The sequence below is a fragment of the Rhinolophus sinicus genome, linkage group LG11, assembly GCF_036562045.2.
Source record: "Rhinolophus sinicus isolate RSC01 linkage group LG11, ASM3656204v1, whole genome shotgun sequence".
NCBI classification, from domain to species: Eukaryota; Metazoa; Chordata; class Mammalia; order Chiroptera; family Rhinolophidae; genus Rhinolophus; species Rhinolophus sinicus.
Genome location: NC_133760.1, coordinates 20677090 through 20704232, shown reverse-complemented (window position 1 = coordinate 20704232; position 27143 = coordinate 20677090). Strand labels below are relative to the sequence as shown.

Below are 27143 nucleotides of genomic sequence, written 5' to 3'. Positions count from 1 at the left end.
CTGGGTCACCTCACTGTCCCTTACTTGGTTTCTCGGCCTTTCTGTAGCCTGTATAACCAAGTCCCTCTACTTTAAATATCCATCATTGTTTCTGTGTTCCTGCTGATACAAATCCTGTGCCTTTGTAATAAGAAAAATAAATAAAAGTTAGAAAAGTATTGGGGGCCTGATTCTTGAGGGATGGGTGAAGAGGAGGGTAGGACCATGGGCTTGAGCAGCAGGGTTGTCACATTTCTGACCCACCTGCCCGGCCTGTGGCCCTGCACGCCCAGCCAGGCAGAAATCACTTTAATTTACGTGCTTGTCACACTGAGATTTATGATGAGACAGCTTGTTTTTGCCAAGTGATAGATTTATGTACACTGCATAATAAAAGCAGAGGATTCTGTCTTTCTCTCTCTTTTTAAACTCCTGCCAAGGTAAAGTGTTCTCTGAGGCCCCTGCCAGGAAGGGCAGCAGGAAGCTCAGAGTATCCTGCTGTCCCCATTGACCACTTTTGGCCAAATGTCCTGCCTGGAGCTTGTCTACCAGGAAGGAAGAGGGAAGGGCTCAAGCGGAATTATCCTGTGGGTTTTGACAATGGTGTCCCCACAGTCAAATGGAACCCAATGAGGTTCCCAGTCTCGCTTGGGTGGGCTCTTGGCCCTGGGGGCCTGTTGGCCGTGGGACAGATCAGTGCCCTCAGCTCTTAGGTTGTGATGATTAATGTTTGCGGAGAACAATGGCTCAGCTGAAGCTGAGGCTCCTCTTGTTCCCGGCTGCACCATCACTCCCCCGGGAAGCAGGCGGGCCAAGTGCCACCGCAGACCTGGGTTCATGTCCTGGTCCAGTTAATGGGAATCAAGCCGGTGTCTTCACCTCTCAGCCTCAGTTTCCTCTTCTTTTAAGTGGGGTAATATTGTAGTAGCTGCCTCAAAGGGCTCGTCTGAGGATTAAGGAGAGACCTGTGTAAAATGTCTAGTGGAAAGGGTGACACAGTAGATGTTCAAGAAATGTAAGTCTCCCTCACCCTCTTTCCGCTTTAGCCTCTGCTTTCACAGATGCTCATTAGCGAGGTTGGGCTTGAACTTTGTATGTATCAGTCAGGTTGTATTTGGTGGTCGGTAACAAAAAGCTCCAGTTCAACCAGCTTAATCCTAAGGAAGATTAGTTGTGCTATGTAACAAGAAGCCCAGAGGTAGGGTGGCTCCAGGACTCACTTAATCTGACAGCTCAGCACTGTCACCAAAGACTCAGGTTTTGTTTTCTATGCTGCCATTTTAGTGTTGGCTTCACTCTTCAATTGGCTCTCTTCATGGTGACAAAGTGGCTGCTGTAGATCCTGGCATCACATCCTGATGTGCAAAGGAACCATCACTTCCAAGTATGTCTTCCAGGTGTGAGGACCACTTTCCCAGAAACACCTCACCTGACTTCCCCTCACACCTCACTGGTCCAGATCAGATGGGTCCAGAGAGACCCACTTCTGAGCCAATCACCAGTAAGCGGGGGTGGGAATACATGGTTGGCTTGGCCAATCATCAGGTGGCTGGGGTTGTGAGGGAATCACCCTCCCTCATCACTAGGTGTCCTCACCACTAGGTGGGAAATCCTGTTCCCACCAACATTGTCCCCAATTCCTCCCCTCTTCTCTGGATACAGCAAGAGCTGTATCTTCCTATCCCATAAGACCCTGCAACCCGGCAGGGATTGGGGGAAGAGGCAAGTGGCTCTGCCTGGAAGATTCTTCCCACCACACACCCTCCCCGTTGACTTGTTGGGCTCCTTCTCATCTCTGAGTTTAAATGTCACCCCCTGGTCATGGCTCCTCACCACTCTCTCTAAAGGAGGTTCCCCATCCCACGTGGTACCCTATAACCACTTTCTCAGATTTTTGTATCCTTACAGCATTTAGCACAATTTACCGTGTTTTCCCCAAAATAAGACCTAACCGGAAAATAAGCCCCAGCATGATTTTTCAGGATGACATCCCCTGAACATAAGCCCTAATGCGTCTTTTGGAGCAAAAATTAATATAAGACCCAGTCTTAATTTTCGGGAAAACACGGTACCTGGTTTTTTTTCGGTCTGTGTTTGCCCCGCCCTCCCCAAGGAACTACCAGACTGTTTTCCACAGAGGACGTCCCATCTGCAGTGTACAAGGGTTCAATGTTTCCACATCCTCATCAAGACTTGTTATTTTCTGGGTTATTGTTGTTTGTTAGTTTTAATCCTAGCCACTCTAGTGGGTGGCAGGTGCTATCTCATTGTGGCTTTAATTTGCATTTCTCTAGCACCTATGATGTTAAGTGTCTTTTCCCATGCTTGTTGATTATCTGTGTATCATCTTTGGAGAAATGCCTATTCAAGTCTTTTGCCCATGTTAAAATTGAGCTGTTCGTCTTTTTGTTGTTGAGTTGCAAGAATTCTTTAATATTCTGCCCTTTTAATTTTTCACACCTCTTTATTCTGATGTAATTCAAACTGAGAAATATTGTGACTATACTATAAGAAGCTTTGATATACGCTTTACCCAAATCCACCAATGGATTACATTTTGCCCCATTTGCTCATTGCCTGTTCTGTTTGAATGGCAATTATCTCTAACTACAATATCTTCAGAACTGGATTATTGGAGTTATGTTGGTGACATTAATGATAAGTCACACTCGCACCCCAATGTGAGCTCAGTAACCCTGCGATCGAGGGGCTGCCGTGGCCTTCACTTTACTGACGAGGAGCAGAAGGCTTGGGAAGACAGAGTAATTCCCTACCATCACCCACTCGAAGCAGGAAAGGAACTTAGGCAGATTCTCCAGCCCTTAACCTCGGATTCATGCTTCCCGGCAGAGTTTATTCCAGTCCGGTGGTTTTGTTTTTTCTTTTAACTCATGTGTGTGTGTGTGTGTGTGTGTGTGTGTTTATAATATACATACAGAAAAGTGTATGTAACATATATAGACAGTTTAACAACAACTACAAGCCAATATCCTGACTACTCTGTTTTACCATAAGATGGTCAGCTCTATGACTGTAATTCAGGCATTCTCAACTGGGGGGTGATTTCACCTCTTGACTAAGGGACATAAGAAATGTCCGGAGACATTCTCAGTGGTCACAAGTGGTGGGGTAGGGGCGTGGGAGAACACTACTGGCATCTAGTGGGTCGAGACGAGGGATACTGTAAATATCCTACAGTGCACAGGGCAGCCCCCACAACAGAGGGTGATCCAGCCCCAAATGTCAAGGGTGCCAAAGAGAAGCCTTGGGTACAGCTTGCTGGCAAAGAGGAGCATGGTGTGTCCCCAGCCGCAGGATGCTGTCTGGCACAGGTGTGGTGTAGGGTGACAACAGTGCAGGGGCAGGCGCTGCTGCAGATGCTTGTGTCCATCCAACCAGGTCAGGGGACTGGTGCCAGGCGGGGGTGACCCTAGGGTTACTGGCTGGCACTAGGAAGGTCTAGCAAAGTCATCTGAGCAGGAGCTCTGGTGGGAGGTATGGGAGCATCCATTTAGCCATTCATTGAATGTCTCCTACTATGTGCCAGGTGCATAGTAGATAAGAAAGAAAAACAAAAGCAAAAACAATGAAGAGTGCTTACCATCTATTGAGAGAGACAGGCGTTGTCAGAAGGAAATGCCACTCTCCCGCCAGGCTGTGTGGATCCTGTCAAGTGGAAGTACACGGGCCCGTGAACGCCTGGTCTACGGGAAGTGAGCTGGTTTGGAGAACAGAGAACATTCCTGGAAGGAAGGGGCTGACTGTTTTGCTGAGAGCTGGGATGTGAAGAAGCCTTCTGAAGTTCACTCAGCAAAGAAAACAGGGAAGAGTGCCAGTGAGAGGGAACAGTATATGCAAAGGCCCCACAGCAAAGAGTACATGATGAGTATACACTTGGGCGAGGGAGGCCAGCATGCTGCAGCAGGGAGAAGAGGGGGAGCTGGACGGACATGAGGCCTGGTGGTGGGGGTGGTGGTTGGGGCTGGGCGAGAGGCCAAATGTGTCAGAGCTCCTGGCCCAGAATGCGCATTCAAATCAGGGGAACTTTGCAAACAACTGAGTCCTATGTCATTGACCTGGGTTCTGATTCATTCCATCTGAGTCAATGGATCGGGTATAGGTGTTGAAAGTCCTAACGGTGATGCTAATAAAGCATCCTGGTTGAGAAAGGCTGGGCTGGCCTGCGAGGCCTTGGGGCTGGCATTTTTGTCTTTGTCCTGACAGGGTCAAAGCAAGTTGTTCAGCTTGAGAGGCGACACAGGGAGGGCTATCACAATCAGATTTGCTTTGGAAAAAAACAAACAAAAACAAGTGGCCGAGTGCCAATCCTACATTGGGGGTAGGTCCAGGTCCTGGGGCAAAAAAACCCAAGATAAGCCCAGTAAAGGCCTGGCCCGGCTACCAGAGAGGAGCTGAGTCTGGCTGAAGGGGCTGGACCTCAGCCAGGAGATAGAAAGCCAGGCCAGTCTTCAAACCTGGTTTTTCGACCCATGGATAGTCACATAAGCCAGAGCTGAGGCATCAGTTTCCTGGGGAATTGGCCAGGACTGGTCACTGTCAAGATAGGAAAGAGGCCAGCAGGCCCACTGGAGTTGGAGTTGGAGTTGGAGAGAGAAGCTGGGAGCTCCCTGGTTGGGAAGATGTCAACTGTGAATAAAGGGGGAGTCGAACACTTAAGTGGAGGTCAGTGACAGGATGGCGGGGTGAACTGAGGTCAGGGTCTGGCTCTCCAAGAACAAGGCGGCACAGGGACATCTGTTTTCATTCACAGCCTGGAGCAGAGCTTGGCTGTGAAGTTCTTAAGGCCGATTGTGCAATTCAAGGCCCTTTTCCATTAGCCCACCCTGCTCTTGCAGAGGACACTTCCAGGAGGGAGCTGCAGAGAACGGGCACCTCCTCTGCGTCTGATAGGCTTATTTATGCTACCCATTGAATCCTCCCGGCTTCCTAGCTCAGAGAGTGCAAAGGCTTGCCTGAGGTCACACAGCAGTATTTGGACCCAGAGCTGTCTTCTCTTATAGGCCCAGCAAGCACGCTGCCTGCCCAGGGATTGCAAGACTTTTAGGGGCCCAGGAAAGTGTTTTAATTTCTCTTAAAATCAGAAGAAAAAAATCGAATCAAGCTTGTATTGTTTTTGTCTTTTTATCAGTGAAGCTATAATACATCATTTAAACATATTTTTAATATTTTATAATAGAGGAAGGGGTCCAGGAAGGCAAAAGTACCAAGGGCATGTAAAAACCGTGGCTCTGTTTGGATGGTGGTACCACCGAGCCACCGAAGTAAGGCCCAAACCTAAGGTTTGCTGGCCTGCCTCCTTCTTACCACCCCACCCTACCCTGCAGTGGTGTATTCTAACCCGATCTGTTGGGAGCTAAAGCCCCTTCTCTTTCCAGCCTTATCTTTTGGTTCTCAAGCACATGGTCACCTCCCTGGGGAGACCTCCACTGTCCCCTATCATTAAGTCAACCCTCCCCCTTATATGTCCTTGTTGCAGATCAGCTGTCCTGTGGACACATGGTGTTATAGCCGTGAGCACCGGCTCTGAAAGCGAATGTCTGAGTTTGAATCCTGGCTCTGCCCATTATCAGTTGTGTATGGTTGGGCAGGTGGTTCATCTCTCTGACCCTCAGTTTCCCTGTCTGTGAAATACGAATAGTAAGAATACCTACCTAACAGAGTTTTCATAGATTAAATGAGTAAATAGTTTTCAAGCACTCTGTTGTTAATCTCTCTGAGACTCAGTTTCCTTATCTCTAAAATGGGGATGATGATGTGATAGATTAAATGAGTGGATATTTTTAAAACACTCGAAATTGTGCCTGGCACCAAAAAAATGCCATGTGTTTATTAAAAACAGTTTGATTAATATCTAACTCCACCACTTGGCAGTAAATCCCAAAGGAACAGGGGCTGAGCCTGGTTTTACTCTCTCTGGTATCCCCAGGCCTGGCACATAGTAGCCACTCAAATGTTTGAATGAATTAATGAATGAATGAACTCTGCTCCCCCTTCTTGTGCCTGTATGTTTCTTTCTGTTGGAAGTCACTCACACGATAAAGTATGAATTAATGTGCCACCCTGTCCCCCTTTCCTAGAGCACGTATTTGCCTGATCTGATCACCATGAATGGTTTTGCCTTCTAGGAAAGGAACAGAAGCCTCCGTGATCAGGTGGGGGAGTTTTGTCAGGGATAGAGGGGCAGGATTTCTTCCTAGACCCTGTAACTTGGAGACATGTCCACTGCTCCTTAGCGCAAGACCCCTAAACACTTGTGCCCTTTACATATTTCTTTTTCTTTTCTTTTTTTTTCTTTTTTTTTTTAAGGAGGGCTCAGCTCATGTGGCCCATGTGGGAATCGAACCGGCAACCTTGGTGTTATGAGCACCATGCTCCCACCGAGTTAACTGGCCACCCCCCTTTATATTTTTCAAAGAGACACTTTCCTCCCTTTTCAGAGGGCGGGAAGCCTTCGGCAGGCAGCAGCTGTCAGGTCCCAGCAGGCAGGCCTCACCAGCAGGCCTCTCAGAGCAGAGAAAATGAAAGCCCACACCAGCTTCAAGGCTTTCCCAGAGGAAACCTCGCCTACAGATGTACAGGAAGCCACCTTCACAGTTTGGTGAGTCCCGGGAGGACAGCCCACGAAGCTTGGGATCAAGTATAGGTCACTAGAGCTCAGATAAACCAGAAGGACCTCTGCCACTTGGAACAGACAGTTCTGAGGCATGGCAAGAGCCTGGGATGAGTTGCCAGCCCTGAAATCGTGCGGGTGGGGGGCCCCAGGCCCTGGCTGCCCCCTGGGCCCCCACTGGGAACGCCCAGGCTGGCTGTCAGACCAGATCCTGCCTGTCCTTGATCAAAGGAAAGCGGCTGTTTTCCCGGGTAAATTTGTTCCGTGTTAGTTTCTCTCCTTGGAGCCTGTTATCTTTCTACACAAAACCTGCGGTGCTGCAGTGTTCCTGGACTAGTCACCCTCGCTGTCCTGAAGACTTTAAAGGGTCAATTTTATAAGTTAACATTTGCAAGAAATTAAGTGACAGGTCACAACTTGGTACCCTGGGTCCCTGTGGTTCAGATACTGCTTTGGACCTGATATCTCCATTGAAGAACATCTCTTGAACACCTACTGTGTACCAAGCCCCTGTGCCATGTAGTGAGGAAAGCACTTTGGAGCCAGGCCCTGTGCAAGGAGTAGGGGTACAGGCAGCAAGAGAGGTGCAGATACTTGACGTTGCAGAGCCGACATCCCAAACTGCCACTGTAACAAATAATCACAAACTTAGTGTCTCAGAGGAAAGAACTGAGGGGCAGAGAGCGGAAGAAGCTTTCCCAGCATCATACAGACAGAGGCTGAGCTGGGACTCAGCCCAGGTGCATCTGAGCCTGGAGGTTGGGTCCCTTCCTCTTCACCCAGTGGTGTGTCACAGTGGTCACATGGGTCTGGGGTCAAACCCCAGCTCTGCTACCTGACCTCAGGCAAGTAGTGTGCCTCTGTCTTCCCATCTATGAAATGGGCGTCACAACGGTACCTGTCTTGGGATTGCTGGGAACAGGTGATGGAATATAAAGTTTGTGAAATATTCACCACTATATAAAACATTCACACGCTGACATTTATAACACACTTTTGATGTATGTGAAATGCTTCACATGCACAGTTTCATTGAACTCTCTCAAGAAATGCACAATGTGACTAACTGCCCACATGCCCACATTAGAGAAGAGCAGCAGGATTGAAGGGTGTGAGTCATCTCCCCACAGCCACGCACTCAGCCAGCCCTCATTCAGCCACGTCTTCCAAAGAAGCTTTTATGGACAGTTTGTCAGCCCAGCTGAATACTTGGATGAGGTAGCAGCTGGAATCCCCACCCATCCCACCGGACTGGTTCCCCTGTGTGCCCACCCCCACCCGGGCCCCAGCCTCCCAGCCCTGAAGCCAGCCCACCTCCTCAAGGAGAGACTACCTCAGCCTTCAAGGAAGTGCTCATTGTCACCGTGTGACCGGCCGCTCCCAGCCACGTCTCCAGGCAGGCAAGACTGGGGGCCCCCTCCTCCTGCCGCCCGCCACTACCATCTGAACTGCCTGGTTGGAGTCTGTGGGGCCAGATGTTATAGGGCAAGCTAAAAATAACCAGGCAGACTGGCCACCATCAGGGGTGGGGTTGGGGGTGGGGGCATGTGCTAGGCGTGGACACATGATCCCAGGGACCCAGCCGAGTGGAGTTAAGACAGTCTGGCAGACTGTGCACACTTCTGCTCCTCACTCGTAGGACCCACCCGGCGAGAGAGGGCTCCTCTTCTCTGAACATCTGGAAAGAAATGCCTTCTACCAGCTGCAGGATGGGCAGCGGAGGAAGGAAGGTCTTCTGGGCGCTGTGCTTCGTGCTGCTTCTCCTCAAACTTAGTTCTGCCAAGGATATCTGGAAACGGGCATTGCACGCGAGGCTGGCTGAGAAACCCCACGTAAGTGCCGGGTGGGGAGGCTGGGAGGAGATGGGTGATCCCCAGACACTGTATGTACATTCTGCAAGCACTCCCTCCAAAGCAGGCAGTGCAGGCGTCTTTCTTTCTCTAAATGTGTCAAAGTCTGGGGGGGTAGGCAGATGGAACTCATACCTTCAAAAGGCTCTTTTCCTGGAAGCAAAGAGTTCACCAAACACGTGCGAGGGGACGGTGACATGCTTTTGCCTATCAAAGTATGCTTTCTCCTGACAAGCGCCTGAGTCCAAGGACTTAAAACTGAGTGTTATGTCTCAACAACCAATAACCAAATGTTTATGAAATATGATGATATATTCCTACGGTTGTTACTCATGAAGTAAACATTTAGCAAAAACTGCTCTGGACCAGGCACTGTGTGAGGTTCTGTGAGTACAAGGTGGAGACATCAGCTCCTACCCTCAAGGATGAGATATTTGAGTGGGGGAGGCAGTCAGGTGACAGCTGATGGCAGTACAAAGGAAGGGCATGACAGAGCAAGTGGCAAGCCACATGTGCCCTGGAGCCAGGCTCTGCTGCTCGCCAGCTGTGTGACTTCGGCTGAGTTGTTTGGTGTCTCTTGAGCACCAAAGATCTCATATACTCATCTGAAAAAGCCAGAATGATGCATTGCCTTCAACAGATGTGTTTGATCGCCACTGTTGACCAGGCACTGTCCTAGTCTGTGGAGATACAGACATCAGATGCCTGCCTTGGAGAATTCATGTTGCTGTAGGAGAGGCACAGAATAAGTGAGAAATAAAAAGAAAACATGTGTTTGGTGACAAATGCTGAGGGGAGACATAAAGCAGAAAGGGGACTAGGAGAGAGGCTGGGAGTGGGGAAGAGGGTGAAATTTTAGGTCCGTTCCCCCCCACCCCGGGAGCCCAGAGGCACAGAAGAGTCAAGGCGATAACACCAGCATACTCTCTCTCTCTCTCTCTCTCTCTCTCTATATATATATATATATATATATATATATGCATTAAATGACTCAATATGCATAAGGTGCTTAATGCAAGTGGTCAATGCATCTGAGTGACATTTAATTAAATAACTGATAGTGGTGGGTGTGAATGGAATATAGGTTGCTCAGGGTACAGCCAGATTCTGTCTCGTTCAGTGTAGTGTTCCTGCTGCCTTGCCAGGTGCCTGTCATTAAGTTAGCACTCAGCACATTCTCGTAGGGAAATTATGGGCAAATGCAACGAAAGCACAGAAGAATGTATGCAGCTCTGCATACATTAGTAGAGTCAGAAAGGGTTTTCCAGGGTTGGGGGTATTCAACCTGGGGCTTTGAAGGATGAATAGGAGTTTGCCAGGGAGAGATGTGGGCAAGGGGGCTGTTTAATGAACCCAGGCATGGTTGGGTACATAAAACTGTATTGAGGCTAATCTCAGCCTCCAGGGCTCACATTCTACAGGTCAGGCAGGAGGCCACTATTTGTGAAAAAAGAATAATAGCAAGTGAAATGATGGTAGGTGTTTGGAAGGAGAGCTCACATGAGATAGTGTAGTCACAGAAAGCTTTCTGGAGGAGGTAAGACCCTGGCCAGATCTTGAAGAACTATTAAGAATTAGGAGGAGGAAGAACATTCTTGGAAAAAGACTCAGTGTGGGCTGAGGCACAGAGGCAGAAACAATGCATCTGGGAGCTCCCAAGAGGGCAGTCCCTGCTATGGTAGAAGGCTTGTGTGTGCAAGATTGGGGAGAGACCCTTCTCAGGTTTGACTGCTTCATGCTCTTTGCTGGCCCAACAGGACAATTTAGTTCTCCCAGGAATTTAGCACTATGGTTCCAGCACCAGGTTTCCAATATATCATCTGGTCTCATTCCTATTTTGTCCTGGGGTGTCAGACAATGTAACATCTCACTAGGAGGCATGGGAGGCTGGGAGGAGGGCTGGGGGTGATGTGCGGGGGTGGGGAGCGGGTGGGGGGAGTCTCTTTAAAAACACAGGCCTGGGTGGGCTTCAGAAACCCAATTGCTTCTAGCCACCATTTGTCAAATACAAGCATTTCAAATGTGCCCCTCGCTGGGTTGGAACTTTCCGCAGTTATCAACAGACAGTAGCATCCCTTTCCACCACCTAGATACAGGAAGGATGTGTGCCAAGAACCTGCCTCAGAGAAAGCCCCTGAGAAAAGACAGGCTCTTGACTTGTGGCTCAGAAAATAGGAAGACTGGGCAGGGTGTCAGGTCCAGGAATTCATCTCAGTTGTGTCTCTCATAAGCTGTGCAGCCTTGGGCCACTCACTGTCCCTCTCTGGACCTTGGGTCATTACCTGGGAAATGAAGGCAGAGGACGAGATGTCCTCCAGGGCCCTTTCAATTCTGATTCTAACTTCCATGCAACTATCCCACAGGGAATTTAGGAGTGCTAGGAAGCCACCTGCATACACTAAGAGGTAAGACTTCCCCCATGTGGCCCCCACTACCCCCACCCCAAGCTGAGTCAGACCTTCAGCCTTGGCCCTGGACCCTTGAGGGCTGTGGGGCAGGTCAGCGTAGGGTGAGGCCAGGTGGCCGGTAGCATGCTGAAGCCAGGCTGGACCCCCTCGGAGAGTTAAACACAGCCCTTGCTACCAGGTAAATCCTATAAACTTATAATGATGTGATTTAGATTAAAAAGAAAGGAAGTGCTCCTTATTAGAAACGTATCACTTCCTACTTATTTTGCTACATCTCACTATTCTCTCTGCTCTTGAGGTTACTTACGTCTCTGAAATCTGTATGATGCAAATACCAGGTGTTGAGGAGCCATTGCACACCTCTTCCCAATTCCTCATCCCGCGCCTTCCCATCCGTAGCTGGAAATCAGCCACAGTGGGAGTTTCAGCTCATGGACACGGTCAAAGGCTGCACCTGAGAGCTGGTCGTTCCCTAGCACATGGCCGCCTGGCTCCCTGGATCAGCTCTTGCTTCTCACCTTCTCAGAGCCCCGTCCCTCTGCAGAGTGGGCAATGGGCCCTGGGGAATTTCCTGAAAAAAGTTACAGCCTGGGGACTCACAAACAGTGCCAGAGAGGACGATGCTGCCTCCCATTCCCATGGGAGGGGCTTGTAAGGAGAAGGGCATCTCCTCTGAGCCTGATTCCTCATCTGCAGTGTTGGAGTGCCTGCTTTGCAGTCCAACGAGAGGACCAGCGAGAGCCTTCAGCTCCGTGCCCGGCGCAGAGCCACGTTCTTTACATGTGCACTATTCAAAACAAAACACAAAGCAGAACCAAATATTTATGAGGATGGATAAGACAGAAGCAGAATGTTTGTAAATAGCCCAGTGGCCTTTTCGGGACGCGCAGGGTCAGTTCTGCGGAGCTGGGGTTTGGGATTTCTCTCTCCTGGTATTTGATGAAACTCATAAGAACAGTTCTTTCCTGAGGGCTTCCTATGTGTCGGGCCAAGAGTTCGCCATGCGATAACTCTCAGGATCCTCTCAACACACCTACCAGGCGGGGCCCATTACCACCACCATATCGGCCTGGGAACCAGGTGGCCTGATGGTTCCGGTGTGTCGCTGTGGCTGAGCTATGGGTCTGTTTCGTCCCCTAAGCTCCCATCCCAGGCAGCTAGAAGTGTTTGTGCAATTTGTACCCTGTGCAGAAGTGCTTGCCCAGCTGAGAGGACAGTGAGAGGCTGCCACATCCAGGAGCAACAGGGGACTCTGTCATGCATCCTGCTGACAGGGCACCCCTTTGCCCTTAGTCAACCCAGAGCTGCGTCTTTTGGGGATGAGCACAAAAGCCCTGCAGGAGCCGGCAGCCTGTGCAACAATCTCGTTCCTCAGTCTCTCCAAGCTGACTCTTCTTTCCCTTGTTATTTCTGTGAGGTCAAGAGCCTTCTAATGCATCTCTTATTTTTCGCTAAGTCATAAGACTGGGAGAGGCAGGTGGCTTGGAGCTGTGCATACCTCCCCTCCGCTCTCATCATTCCCTGAGTTCTGACATCTTCACCTTCTTCCAGTAAACATAGGTGCCTGCCTGCCGGGAGGCTACCTCTGGCTGCGGGAACACACTCAGTCACACGCAGGACACGCCAAGGGGCTAGGGGATTCGTACCAGGGGAGCAAGTGGAGCTGAAGGACACAGCCTGCTTCCTCGGGGCACCTCTGAAGAGTGTTCTGTACAGTTTCTCAGGGGTTACCCTTGGCTTTGAGCTTCAGCTGCTCGTGTCAGACACCTGGATGAAACCCACCCCTTCTCTCTCTTCCGTCCCCACCTGCTGAAGCTTTAGGGATGTCTCCCATATATATATACTCCCTGCACTAAAGTCCTAGTCTCACATCGAGGTTTGGGGTTTAATTTTGTCCCCCTCAAAAGATATGTTCAAATCCTAACTCCTGTGATCTGTGAATGTGGCCGTATTTGGAAATAGTAACTAATGACAATGACGTGTTGGAGTCAGGTGAGCCCTTACTCCAATATGGCGAGTGGGCTTATAAGAAGAGGAGAGACACAGAGACAGACACACAGGGAGAAGGCCAAGTGAAGACGGAGGTAGAGATTGGAGTGATACGTCTACAAGCCAAGAAACGCCAAGGATTGCTCGGAGAGAAACATGGAACAGAGTCTCCCTTAGAGCCTCCAGAAGGAACCAACAACTTACTGGCACCTTGATTTCTGAATTCTGGCCTCCAGAGCTTTGAAAGAATGCATTTCTCTTAAGCCCCCCAGTTTGTGGAGCTTTGGTAGGGCACCACAAGAGCACTCATACCCTCTTCTTCTGGGAACAAACATAGTCAGCTTCTGTTCCTTGCAGCTGGCAATCTTGATGATGGACATTTCCCAGATGAGAAAGTCAAGGCCGTAGTGGGGAGTGATTTGCCCCACACCACTTGGCCAGAGACAGGTGAAGCTATCACTGCACCCTCAGAGTCCTGGGGACTTTCCTTGCTCCTTGAAAGATATCTCCTCTGTAAGACGCCATCCTTAGGACCAGTAGGATGCCTCCATGTGGAGGAGCAGGGGCTGCTCGGTGAGCCCTGGAGTGTTCGTGGCCAAAGCCCTGCAAGTCCTACCTGGGGGCTGGAGAGAGGGGAAGTGGCATGTCAAAGTGAAGCAACCCTACTGTAGGCTTGACCATACCCTAGCATCTCGCACAGATCCTGACCTACCACAGGCACCCAGAAACATTGTAAGAATGGGGGGATGAGCTGGCTGGATGGGCAGGTCGATGGAAGGAAGGCAAAGTAAATGGATAGCATGCTTTGGGGGGTGACCTTGGGCATGTCACTTTCTCTTCTCTAGACCTGTCTTCTCCATCTGACGTTCCAGTCCTGAAATTAATTCCAGGTGGAAAAGAGCAAGGGAAGAGGCATCCAGGGCCCTGTGTGGTTAGAACCTGAAGTATACATGCAAGAGGGAGGCAGGAGAGCAGAGGGAAAGTGGCCACGAATGCAGCACTAGTCACAACAGCCAAGGGTAGAAACAGCCCAAATGACCATAAGTTCAGAATGGATAAACGAAAAAGGTCTATCCATACGGTGGAATATTATTCAGCCACAAAAAGGAATATTATTCAGCCATAAAAAGGGAATATTATTCAGCCATTAAAAAGTGCCAACACAGGCTACCACATGGATGAACCCTGAAAACGTTATAGTCAGTGAAAGAAGCCAATCACCAAAGGCCACATATGGTGTGGTCTGTTGATATGAACTGTCCAGAATAGGCAAATTCATAGACAGAAAGTAGGTTAGTGGTTGCCAGGGACCAGGGGAGGGAATGAGGGAGAAACTGCTTAATGAGGATACAATTTCTATTTGGGGATGATGTAAATGTTTTAGAAATAGAGGTGGTGACTGCACAATATTGTGAATTTAGTGCCCCTGAACTGTATACTTAAAAGTTAAAATGGCAATTTTTACATGACATATTTTATCACAGTATATGTAACATAAAATTTGGTCATTCTTTGTCTACCTGGTCTCCTCCTCAGAGGGCCATTCTCTGAACACCCTGTTTAGAGTTCCCTTAAACATTTTCATAACATTCCGACTTTTCCTTCATAGCATTTAGCTCCATTATTATTATATGCATGATTTCTTTATTGTGGCTTGGTTTAGTTTTTCATTAGCTACTTTTGCAGGCAACTAAAGAAAAGAGAAAAAAAACCAAAACAGCAATTAGTTTGCTTTATCTGTGTGATGTTTTGTTGGGTGTTTGTCACTTGTCCTGGAGCTGAGGCACGTGAAGGCAGGGACACCACCATCTGGTTCAGCTCAGCTCTCCATGTACCCAGCCAGCCCAGTTCCTGGCACATAGTCGGCCTGAGAACTCTGAATTTGCCAGTAAACGAATGAATAAATTATATTAAAACCTTCCAGAACAGGAGAGAAGGGATGGAAAGTTCTAAACTACTTTCAGGTGTACAGCCACGCTCAGTGGAGACCAGTTGAAGGAGTTGGTTTAGTTTGTAGACATTCACGGAGATGGGGGTGTCCCCGGTGTTAAGATCGGGCTTTGGAGCACCTCTCAAAGGACGTCCCATTAACCGTACACTAAATTCTTCCCCCAGAGCCCAGTGCTAAGGTCCAGGGCATCGAGAAATGGCATTCGTCAATGCACACTGAACTCTACGCCCTCTGTTCCAGGGAGAGACATATTTTTAGGTCTTTGACGTCCAAATTCCAGAGGAAGAGCAAGCAATGCTTAGAGGAAACCCGGCTTTCTTCCTGCACTGAGCAAACCAGTCCTGGGGTGCACTTTTATGGGTCTGGCCGCTAAGTTGCTGGAACATTCCAAAGAAGGGTAAAGCTCTTAGTAGCAGAATGAAGGGCGTGGGGAGGGCAGAGGGAGGGACGCGGGTAAATTGGAAGAACTCTGGAGACTGGATTCTTTCTCCTTAAATGGCAATGGTTTGCATTTTTTTCCTGATTATAAAAATAATGTTTACTGTAAAAATTTCAGACACTCTAGAAAGTTATAAATAAGTAAAATTGATCTAAATTCTTCCTCCACAACATAAATGCTGTTGACATTTTGGGGGCTGTGTGCTTACACTTTTTCATGAAGCAGTTATACTCTGCACACATTTTTTTCTTAATGGCATTTTATTCATAATGCTTTTTAAAAATTTTTTGAGATAAAACTCATGTAACACTAATCATTTTAAAGTGTACAATTCAGTGGCCTCTAGTACGTTCACAACGTTGCGGGGCCACCACCACTATCTAGTTCCACAACATTTCCATAACCCCAAAAAGAAACCCCAGACCCACTAACCAGTCACTCCCCATTCCCCCTCCCCCAGCCCCTGGCAACCACCAATCTGCTTTCAGTCTCTGTGGATTTGTCTATCCGGGACATTTCATCTCAATGCAGTCATACAGTATGTGGAATTGTGTCTGGCTTATTCTTACAGTTTTGTACCTTGCGTTTTTCATTGAACAACATATGGTGACTATGTTAATAGGGTAGATCTGTGTCCTCTTTTCAAAGGTTTCTATGGTATTCCGAGGTTCAGATGTGCCACTATTTATTTATCCAGCCTCCTTTGGTTGGATGTCCAGGCTGTTTGCTTCAGTGGGCTCCAGACTTGCACTTGCAGAATTGGGCTTCCCACTGAAGGGACCAGAACTGGCATTTCCCTCACCTGCTTCCTGAGTCTATCAGCGGCAGCATGGCTTTGCTCATCTACAGGCTATCTCCCCGAGGAATGGAAAATGGCTACCAGGCCGGTAACCTTCAAGGGGTCATTTTGATCCAAGTAAGGCAGGCAGCCCTAGAAAGTTCCTGTCTGAGTTGCACCATGAATGTGTGTCTAGCAGCTGTTTGGAAATAGACTTGGTTATGCAATCCCTTAGCAGGAATGGAGATAACAGATGGAAATCACAGGTTGCTCTGGGATTTTCATGAAGGATGTTGACAGTCTGGAGTGAGTTGCCTCATTCTCAGAGGAATTTGACCTGCCATTATTTTATTTTCATTTGAGTGGCAATGGAGGAGAGGACGGGCTGGGGCTGCAGAGAGTGTAGGTACTGGGGATACAGGTGGGCACAAAACTGAGCCGCTAAGGAAGGCACATTGTAGGGGGAGAAAAACAATAAACCCACGAGTTGGTCAAACACAGTATTCCCACAGTGATCAGGGGTTTGGAGCTACGTAAAGGCCAGAGCCAAGCAGGTATCTTGGGTGAGAGGCACAGCCCGTGCAAAGGCCCAGCAGTGGGACTGGGCTTATTGTGTTCCAGGGACCTTGGCGAGGCCCAGGCACTAGACAAGACTGAGCAAGGGGGAGAGTGGTGGGAGGGAGGTCAGAGATGTGGAGGGGGTCGGGGCAGCTTGGGCCTGGGGTCCAACCTGTAGGCCATGGACTTTGACTCTTTAACCCTGGTGGGCTAAGAGGCCATTGGAGAGTGATCTATTTACTTCTTTGATGAAAGTCAGTTCTTTCTCAGAACTCTAGGAAACATCCTTTGTTTAGGACCTTCTTTGACTATCACCTTGCAGGACATGAAATATTTTTCAAAACATTTAATCCTTTAATCTGGGGCCCTCAGGGAAATCAGTTCTTTATCACCCTCCCCCGTCTATTGTTTCTGCTGGCACCACCGTAAATAACTTGCGAGATTTGACTTCTAAGCCGCTTATCTCTTGTTCTCTTCAAATTCTGAGAAACAACGTTTGAACTTTCCTCTCAGAGAGCTGCGGCCCATCTAAAATTGATCTATACGCCCCCTGTTGGGGGTGCCATTAGGAAGTCACTGGACCCGGAGGCAGAGGCGTTGGAGGTGGGTGAAAAGTATTTCACTTCTGATCTCCAGGTTCCATTAAATTTCATAAATGAGGCTTGATATAAAAACAGGCTAGGCAGAAAAACCAACTGTCCCCTCTAGCCCATGCATGGGCATTCCTCGTCACCCTCCCAAGGAGGCCTCGGCAGCTGTCACATTCTATTAGGATGAAAATGGTGGGGCCTTACGCTGGGTCCAATGATGTTCGTTCTGCAGAAAATGAACTAAGAGCTAATGGCTTAGGGTTATGTCTCCTGCTTGCAGCTTTGAAATTATTCAGGATGGCGTTTATAATTAGGGGGACCAGGTGGGGCAGGAATGGTGAAAAGACTGAACCAGGATTTAGAAGTTCCATACTCCAGTCTCCCCTTTGTTTGGGGGAAGAACCACCAATCTCACGAAGCCTTCCTTTCCTTATCTGCCAAATGTTGGCTTTGTGTTCATTTTTACTTTCCACGAATTTAATGACCTATATACGGAAGAGAAGATGAATTCTCTGGGTGAAGCTGGGGTGGGGACCAGGAGCCCCACCTTTTCCAAGCTACCTGCCTCCCCACTTGCTTACTGCTTTCTTCCCCCTCTTGCCCCTGGCAGTCCCTGGGAAGTAGTTTGAAAACCACTGGTCCTTGAAATTCCAATTCCAAGACGCGCCTGCTTGGGACCTGTTCTTGATGGCCCGACGCCCCCTACAGGGCATTGGGAGCAGCGCGTGGAATTTGCAGCCACCGCGCTAGCTGTGCGGGGAAGGATGTTTAATGCATCCTTGACCTTCCACTTTTCAGAGGAGACCAGATGGCATATGCCACTTTGTAGCTTGCCTTTTTTTTTTTTCTAACATATCATAAGTGTTTTTCCTGTCATTAAAAATTCTTCATAAGTACGTCTACAGTTTTAAAAAATTTTAATTGTCAGAGACCCACAATGGGTTGCCTGGTGACAAACGCTCCCAACGTCCCCTCTAACATTCTTATTTTGTTGGTCACGTGCCGGTATGTCCTCTATGCTAAGTACTGTGTCTCACTGACTATTCATTGAAACGTAATACCGGAAAGCACAAAAAAATCACATGCCTAGTACAGCTCTGCACAAAGTGAACCAGCACCCAGATCAAGAAACAGAACAGGACCAGCCTCCAGAGACCCCCATGCTGCTCCTGGGCCTCACGCACTAAGTGACCACTCTCCTAGCTTCTCACACCCGGCATCAGCTCAGCTGCCTCTTGCTGAACTAAGAATATAAATGGAATCAGACTGTGTGTTCTCTTGTGAGCTGGCTGCTGCTGCCTCTTCTGTTTTTTTGTGTGGTTTTTTTTGCTCAATATTGTTTGTGAGATTTATCCAAGTTGTGTGAATTTATCGATTCCATGTAAGATTTATAAATTCTCAAAGCTCTATATAAACATATGGATTATAAGATACATCTGTATATATGCGTGATTTTGTAGACACACATATATACCCTGTGGTATATGTGTGTATATATAAAATACATGTGGTATATATGTATATATCTATCTATCTATTATCTATCTATATCTATCTATTCAGGATAAAACTTAACAGATAAACTGTTCTCCATATTCATTTGTCCTTTTTGCTGCTGGTAGGTTTACAGACATTTCAGTTGGGGGCTATTACAAAGAGAAACAACACCTGTTAATCCTCAGCGCAACCCTGTAAGGCTAGGTCTGCTGTGATTGCGGACGCGGAGGCTCAGAGAGGCCCAGGAACTTGACTGCAGCGCACAGCTCCAAGCAGCGCTGGGATTCTAACGTGGGCCCCGCTGGCTGCGGCCGCTGGGCACCGCTGATGCTTCCCTCTCTCTGCAGGGCGAGGAAGCTGGCGGCCCCCAGCAGCCCCGCGCGGACCGCTGCCCGCCGCCCCCGCGCTCGCTGCCCCCCGACGCCTGCCAGGCGGTGCGCTGCCAGGCCGACTCTGAGTGCCCGCGGCAACGGCGCTGCTGTTACAACGGCTGTGCATATGCCTGCCTGGAGGCCGTGCCGCCCCCGCCAGGTAGGTGTCCGGGCCCTGGGGAGTTGGGGGCGGGGTGGGGCACCCAGGTGAAGGGTCCTGCCCTGCCCGGAGGTCCCCACTGGGAAAAACGCAGCTGGGCTTAAGCCTGGGCCACCTGGGCGGGTCCACCTGTGAAATGGAACAGAGCAGCTCATTGAGCAAGCATCCAGCTAGATGTACTGAGCGCGCTGTCCTCAAAGGGCTACAGTCCAGGAAACCGTGCCTTCCAGGGGAAATGCCCCCTGCTGTGAAGATGGGAGAGATATCTTTAAAAAATCCAGATTTCCAGCGTTTCTTAAAAATACTGGACCGCATTCCCTGGACCACTACCTGCGGGAGCCTCAGGTGCCCCTAGATAGTAGCCAGGTCCTCCAGTTCTCCACAGACCCCACCAGGCCTTCTACACTCATACCTGGCCTTGGAGGCATTTGAGATGGAGACCTGGGACCTTAGCAGGGTAGATAGGGGGTGCCCAGAGAGGCAGGGGTATGCAGACTCCTGGGTTCAAATCCACAGGCTAGCTGCTCACCTCCTTAGATTCCCCCCACCTGTAAAACTGAAATGAGAATGTGCAGCTCCTGGCGGGATCTGAAATTCCGAAGCGCTTGGGGCCCCATCAGGTTAGGAGCAAGTAATCAATAACGTTTGTTGAATCTTAATGAGAACCCATTTGGGAGAAACAGTTCTCAGGGATTCATCTTTGAAGGGAAGGAGTTTCAGATCCCTTCTGGAGAGAAGGTTTGGGAGGGGAGGGAAAGGGAGTCTGTGGGGAGATGGGCAGCTACCTCCCCCTGGGTGGAGAAAAGGTGTCCATAAGGATGGGGGCAGGAAAGTTTCCTCCACTCTCAGTTCTGCGTAGGGCTGAGCCTTAAACAATAACCGCCTGTTTGGACTGCATCTTTTGGCTGCGGGTTCCGTGGGCCTTAATTACCAAAGGTGGCTCTGAGAAGGCACCTCCAACCCTTCTTCCCAAGGCCGAAGCAAGAATGACCACACTGTGTTTTCTTTGGAGTGAGGTCACAGCGATGACAAGGGACTCAGCACTCTTAATGATGCTCATAATTACAGTCTACCATGTGTTTGAGCACTCCCTCTTGTCCGGGAACCGAGTGAGTGAGGTGCTCAGGACCAGGCTGGCTCTTACAGAGCCCTTTATGTGACAAAATGTCGCCCCCTCCTGGTGGAAAAGCACATAAAGGTGCTTCCCTTTAGGTGGGCAAGTCAAAAAAAGTGCAGTCCTTTGGACTGCAACAGGGCACAGTGATTCTAGCCTCATTGCCACCTAGGCCAATTGCTTTTGAGCAGTGCACAAACTGTACAACTGTCCGTGACATTTATGATGACCTTTCTATACATTATCTCATTTAATGCTCACACAGTCCCAGTTGGTGGAGAGCCCTGTTTTACAGCTGAAGACACTGAAGCTCAGAGAAGCTGAATTGGTTGCCAAAAGTCACACAACAGGCAGAACTAGAGTTTCAATCCAGTTTTCTGACAGGGAAGTGAACACAGCCTTAGGCCCTGAGCGCGGGGATGTGGGGCCCCAGTTCTGGCACCTGGGCCCATATATGGGGTCCCTCACTGCCTGGAATATCCTTCTCCTAGACACCCACACATCTCCTTCAGATCTTTGTCCAGAGACAGTCACTTTCTCAGGGAAGATTTCCCTCTCTAAATAAGGCAATCCCTCCTCCGGCCATTCCTTAACCCTCTACCCTGCTTAAGTTTTCTTTATAGCCCAACCTGGAATATTGTGTTTTATTTGTTTGTTCATGGACTGTTCCCCCCACTTGAAGGTCAGCCTTATAAGGAGAGTTTGGTCTGTTCATTCACTGCTGTATCCCCACCATCTAAAATAATCTCTGGACATCTAAAAGTTATTCAATGAATCAATAATTCATAAAATAATAAAACGACTAGTTTTCACTGGCCAGAAGGAAGAACCATTAGTCAGAATAATAATAGCAATAATAATAATAACATGTAACACAAGGTTTCTCACCCTTGGAACTCTTGGATAATTCTAATTGAGGTGGGGGTGGGGGTGACATGTGCATTGTACGATGCCAGACAGCATCCCTGGCCCCCACCCACTAGATACCAGTAGTACCCCCACTCCATAGTATGATGACCAAAAATATCTCTAGACTTTGCTAAATGTTAGGACAAAATTGCTTTGAATTGAGAACCATGATCAAACATGAGCAGATGCTTTGAAATGCACCAGGCCCTGTTCAAAGCAGCTTACACACTTCATTGCAATTCACACAGCTGCAGGGGGTGGACAGACTGTTATCAAAGGCAGACTTTGATAAAAGCACTGACGTACAGGGAGTTTATTTATCAGGTGATCCCAGCAAGTTCTAGTAAGAGAACAGAAAGGTGAGACCTTGGGCCTCCAGGCCGTTAGGGGTCTGCAAATTGATGAGAGGTCTTGACCGTGTTGCAGTATTCCAAAAAGTATAGCAAAATGCTATATTTCCCTGCTGCTCAGAAGCCTTTGACCAATGCAAAGGAGAAGACAAATAGAAAATATTAATACATTTTCTATTTGGTAAAAGATAGCATGGAAGGGGTAGCTGGTTAGCTTAGTTAGTGAGAGCACAGTGCTGGTAGCACCAAGGTTGTTGGTTCGATCCCCGCATGGGCCACCATGAGCTGCGCCCTCCTTAAAAAAAAAAAAAAAAAAGCATTCAATACATTTTCTATCATGTGATCCAAGGTGGTGGGAAGAAAGAGGGAAAACCATACGATTAGAAATGGTGGCTGCAGAATCTTATTGTGTAATCCCTCTAGTTCAGAAATTGTAAGGTGCAATTTCTGTTGTTTCAATTTCCACTCTGTGAGTGACCATCTCATACTTTTAAAGAAAAAGCTAAACAGCATTTTTACCAACACCTATCTATGGACTTTCAAAGGGGCTAGACAGCACATGAACTTCTTTATTTTTGTCATATTTCTGATTCAGACTAAAGCAGAGATCATAAACATAATGTACTCCCAGACCAGTATTACTTGAGCTCCAAAACGCTTACAATGTTTTCAATTAGCTGCCGATATTTGAAAACCAGAGGATTTACATTTGTTAAAATGCAGATTTATAGTTTAAAACAAAAATCACCTCTGCAAACACTGGAAATGGCTGGCCAGAGCTGACCAGCAGCTGACCCAGTCAGTCAGGAACATTCTCCGGTTGGCCCTACCTCTTTGTCCTACCTGACCTGCTTTTCTCCTTTATGTTACCTATCTGCCCCTGGAGGCATTTGGGCTTTCAACCCCTAATTTAGGTTTTTGAAGATCTTCTAGTCTACTGAGTGGGTCACTCTTCTGGTTAAAAATATATTGGTTATGGAACACGCTGCTGTAACAAAAAGACCCATAAACCCAGAGGTCCAACCTATTAGGTTGGGTCTCCTTCAGTTAATAGGCCAGAAGTAGGAGGTCCATGGGAGGCAGGTGGCTCTGCTCCACAGTCATCCTGGGACCCAGGTTCCCTCCATCTTATTGCTCTGCATGGTCAAAGTGGCTCCCAGACCGCAAGAAAAGGGAGAGAGTGGGCGAGGGGAGCAAACAGGCATCAATGCAAAGGCAGAACCAGAAGTTACATCATCACTTTCTGCTCACATCCCATTGGCCAGAATTCACTCACATGGCCACACCTAGTTTCCAGGGAGGCTGGGAAATGTAGTCTCCAGCTTGGCCACCCAGTGGCCAGCCAAAACTCAAAGTTCTATTACTAAAAGGAAGGAGCAAATGTACTCTGGAGAACCACAGTTGTTTCTCCTCCGGAGAGCCTCTGTGTTTCATGATGAAATGTAGGCTCCCCCATTCCCAGAGGCTGGGGTGTTTCTCAGCTGCCTGAGGAGGACCTCAATTTAACCATGTATTGTTTGTTAGTTTTAGATTGGCTGGTACAGCCGAAACCTCGATGGCTTGGTGGCAACGGCTGGCTCCTGGATGGCCCTGAGGAGGCGTTGCAAGGTACCTACAGGATAAAGCCCAGTCCTAGTATCAGAGCCAGAATCCCTCCTTCTTGGACTGCTACCAGAATACCGATAACATGGGCTGCCTCTGCTCCAGCAGGCGGCCTATGCCCAAATACTCATCCCTCTTGGATCCTCCCCCACTCCAACCCAGAAGGGTGATGGTGGGGGTGGCCAGGCTCTCAGCATCCCCAGGACAGTATAGGCTTTGACTCTCCCAGGGAATGGGGCCTCCTTCCTGGTAGAAAATTGAGGAGAGAGTTGGGGGTTGGTTTTCAGATCCCTAAAATCATAGTCAGGTGTTCTCTGCTTCCTGATGATGGGGCCTCCTCCAGGGTGGGTAGAGAGCAGTTTCTGAAAAGAACCATGGGCAGGCCCAGGGCCTAGAGAACTGTAGGCTGTACTTGCGTGTGTGAGGCTGTGCTTGTGATGTTGCACACTTTTGTGTGTGCGACTGTGTCATCCGTGAGGGTATGCAGCTATGCAAGCAACCATGTGGCCGTGTCTGTCTGAATATTTGTGCATATGTTCTTATAAATATGTGTGACTGTGTGTGTGTGTGCAGGCTTTGTGTCCGTGTGAACATGTGTGGGTAACTGTAAGTGTAGTACGCCTATGTGTGTTAGAACTTGTGGGACGGGGAAAATGTGTATGTGTGATGTGTGAGCATGTGTGTGTGTCAGGATTTCTGTGCATGAACATGTGTGTGCACAAGTGGCTCAATGTGAGCATATGTGTTACAGGGCTTGTAAGTGAACATGTATGTACCGTGTTCCCCCAAAAATAAGACCTAGCTGGACCATCAGCTTTAATGCATCATTTGGAGCAAAATATTAATATAAGCTCTCATATTATATTATATTATATTATATTATATTACTGGTCTTATATTAAAATAAGACCAGGTCTTATATTAAAATAAGACCAGGTCTTATATTAATTTTTGCTCCAAAAGTCGCATTAGAGCTGATGGTCTGGCTAGGTGTTATTTTTGGGGGAACACGGTACGTGTGTCACTATGCATGTGAGGACATGTTTGGGATCATGTACTTTGGACTGCCCCGTGTGTGTGTGTGTGTGTGTGCGCACACAACTCTGAGTGAGACACAAGGCATAGCCTGGGACCTGGGGGGCACAGATGAGATAACGTGCCCCCTGGCTAGCGTGCATTCACTGCCACCAAGAGGGGCTGCCCCTGAGACCCTGGCCTGTGTCCTTCCCACAGCAGAGATCTGCAGCACCACAGAAGATGGGGCAGAGCCACTCCTCTGTCCCTCGGGCTACAAGTGCCACATCCTGAGCCCAGGTGATGTCGCTAAGGGCATCCCCAACCGCGGCCAGTGCGTCAAGCAGCGCCGGCAGGCAGGTGAGTGTGGGTGCCCAAGCCCTCAACCCCACTCTCTCTGCAATCCCCCACATGGGAGACCCGTTGCAGAGAAAACCACTGGCCCCTGATCCTGGCCGAGAGCACCTCCCTCCCTCCTGCTGTCCTGCCCTGCTCCTCCTTTCCAATCTTCCACCCTTTCCCCCTTCGCCTGCACGTGACACAGGCCTTTGAGTCAGCAGACTGGCTGCAAGCCCCAGCTCTGCCACCTCCTAGCTGGCTGACTTTGGGGTCAAGTGCTTCAATCTCTGAGCCTCGGGTTCCCCATCTGTAAAATGGGGCCACTTGGTGTTGTTATAGGGATTCATTTAAATCAGACATGTAAAGGCCTCAGAGCAGAGGCAAGAGATAATAGGTGCTCAGAAAACATCAGATGTTTTATATCCATCTATATATCTCTTTTTTGAATTGTCTGAGAACTCTTAACTTCTACCAGGACCATTCAGTGTCACTTCATTAGTCTTCGTCTTTGGAAATGGAGACAATCAATAGATGAGTGAGGGGCACGAACAGTGTCACATTAATTTGCATAATTTTCCCAAGGAGAGCAAGGACAGCAGAGCAAGGACTGCGGGTGAGATCTAAAACCCGCCTGTGCTTCATGCAAGGCGTAAGGTCGAGAGGTTTGGTGTGGATTTGGAAGACACGTGTGGCAAGCAAAGAATCTGGAACTTCCGGGAGAGGGAGGGTAGACTTATCAAAGACGAGCTCATTGGAACTGAGTCCACACACTCCCGGGCCCACGTCCCCACTTCTGCATCTCTGAGTCCTAACAGCTGAGGACAGATAACACCCTCAGTCAAGATCAAGGATAATTACAGCGACCCTGTTGGCCAAAAGAATACATCAGCGTACATGATCTGCCAAAGCATTTTTTTTCCTGATTTGAGAATTTATTTCTCTGAGGTGTGTCAAGAAAGACATACACATTAAATCAGTTACATGTTTAGCATCATTATCATTGCAAATAATAAAATTATGAGACATTAGAACTATCTTGAGAATCTGGATATCTGGAATTCTGATTTGAATTTGAAAAATATTGCCTGTAAAAGGATTCAAACTAACTAGGTATCTTTGTGATTTCTCCTACATTCTACTTGCTATTTGGAGTTAACAAATGGGTTCTCCGGCCAGATAGCTTGGGCTCCAGGGCCCACTTGGTCCCTCACTGCTGAGTGTCACAAATAGTAGAACTTTCCATGCCTCATTTTCCTTATCTGTAAAATGGGCTTATGATAGTTAAGCTCCCATGCCTCTTGCACAAAACAGAATCTCTGCTATTTGTGTCACTGTTCATCTCTAGATACCAAATCACACCTTAGTGGATGGGGTATGTGTTCTATCACATGCAAAACCCCAAGAGCAGACCAGCCTGTAGGAACATGCTGAAGTCTGGAAGGAACAGCCTTTATCAAAAGAGAGCTGTGGGGTGAGTCAGGAGTCCTTCGAAATGTAATGCCATTTTTATCACTGGAAAAGCCTGGAACTACTTTGCCTTTCTTATCTTCTGATCCTGCTTATTCACTTACATGAGACCCACTTCTAGGATGGAGATAAGCAAAGAGAGCAATTAAATGATGCCTGCTGTTGACTGAGTGCCTCAGAGATTCTGTCTTTAAATTTTGTCGGAAGCCTATAAAAGGAGAAGTACAAAACCAGAAGGCAGTGTTGTGTGTGATTCAGAGTACAGGCTCAGAACCAGTGAAATTGGTTCAAATCCTGCAGCTTTCTTCCCTGGTGACCTTGGGCAGGTAACTAATGTTTCTTAGCCTCAGTTTCTTCATCTGTAAAATGGAGCTGGTGATGGTCACGATAGTAATCGCTTCCAAGGGTAGTTATGAGTTTTTAATGAGAGAAGACAGGTAAGGTGCTTAGAGCAGCACCTGGCACACAGTAGGTCCTCAAGGAATGGACACAGCTATCATCTCTGTCTGATGGAAAACGGAGGACTTGAGTTCAAGACCTTGCCCAGACAGTGCACACAGCTAACCAGGAGCAGAGTGGGAATTCCTAGCCTGTCCACCTGCTCCAAAGCCCATTTGTGCATCCATGTGTGAGTGTGTGTGTGTGTGTGTGTGTGTGTGTGTGTGTGTTCTCCCCCTCCCACAGGAATGATCTGAGCCTGGCGGTTGGAAATGTAAGTGAAATTTTTAGCCTTGTGCCCAGAGGGGCTGTCACTTAGCAAGGATTGTTGGTAGTTGTAGAAAGTTTGGAAACATCCTGAATTCCAAAAACTTTTCTTGGAGCAAAGTTCTTGGGGAAGAGCGGGGCACTCTTGACCCAGGCAACTAAGGAAGAAGCCTTTTATACCTTTTTTTTTTTTTTTAACTACAGATTTTAAATAATTGCAGACTAACAGAAAAGTGATAAGAACAGTGCCTGGGACTCTCTACCCCGATTCACCAATTGTTAAAATGTTGTCACATTTGCTTTATCATTCTCTCTCTCTCTCTCTCTCTCCCCAACCCCAACTCTCCCTCCACAGACATCTACATATTTGCTCTTCCGGAGTATTTGAGAATAAGTTGCAGATCTCACGCCCACACCTAAAATGCTGTCTGCTCTGAGGGCC

General features: G+C 48.3%; 1 protein-coding gene across 3 annotated transcripts in view; it reads left to right on the top strand.

Moving 5' to 3' along the window:
• Positions 1-27143, top strand: part of LOC109453729 (WAP four-disulfide core domain protein 1) — a 62354-nt gene that overhangs the window by 30213 nt on the left and 4998 nt on the right. Inside the window, exons 1-5 of one of the 3 annotated variants that reach the window (XM_074314501.1) lie at positions 6443-6598; positions 8250-8442; positions 19018-19201; positions 23099-23182; positions 24410-24550. In XM_074314501.1, the coding sequence (XP_074170602.1) occupies positions 6519-6598; positions 8250-8442; positions 19018-19201; positions 23099-23182; positions 24410-24550 (682 nt within the window). In that variant the 5' untranslated portion in view covers positions 6443-6518. Of the gene's footprint in view, positions 1-6442; positions 6599-7669; positions 8011-8249; positions 8443-19017; positions 19202-23098; positions 23183-24409; positions 24551-27143 lie in introns of those variants that run through there. The other 2 variants (XM_019743736.2, XM_074314502.1) reach the window with 2 other exon arrangements.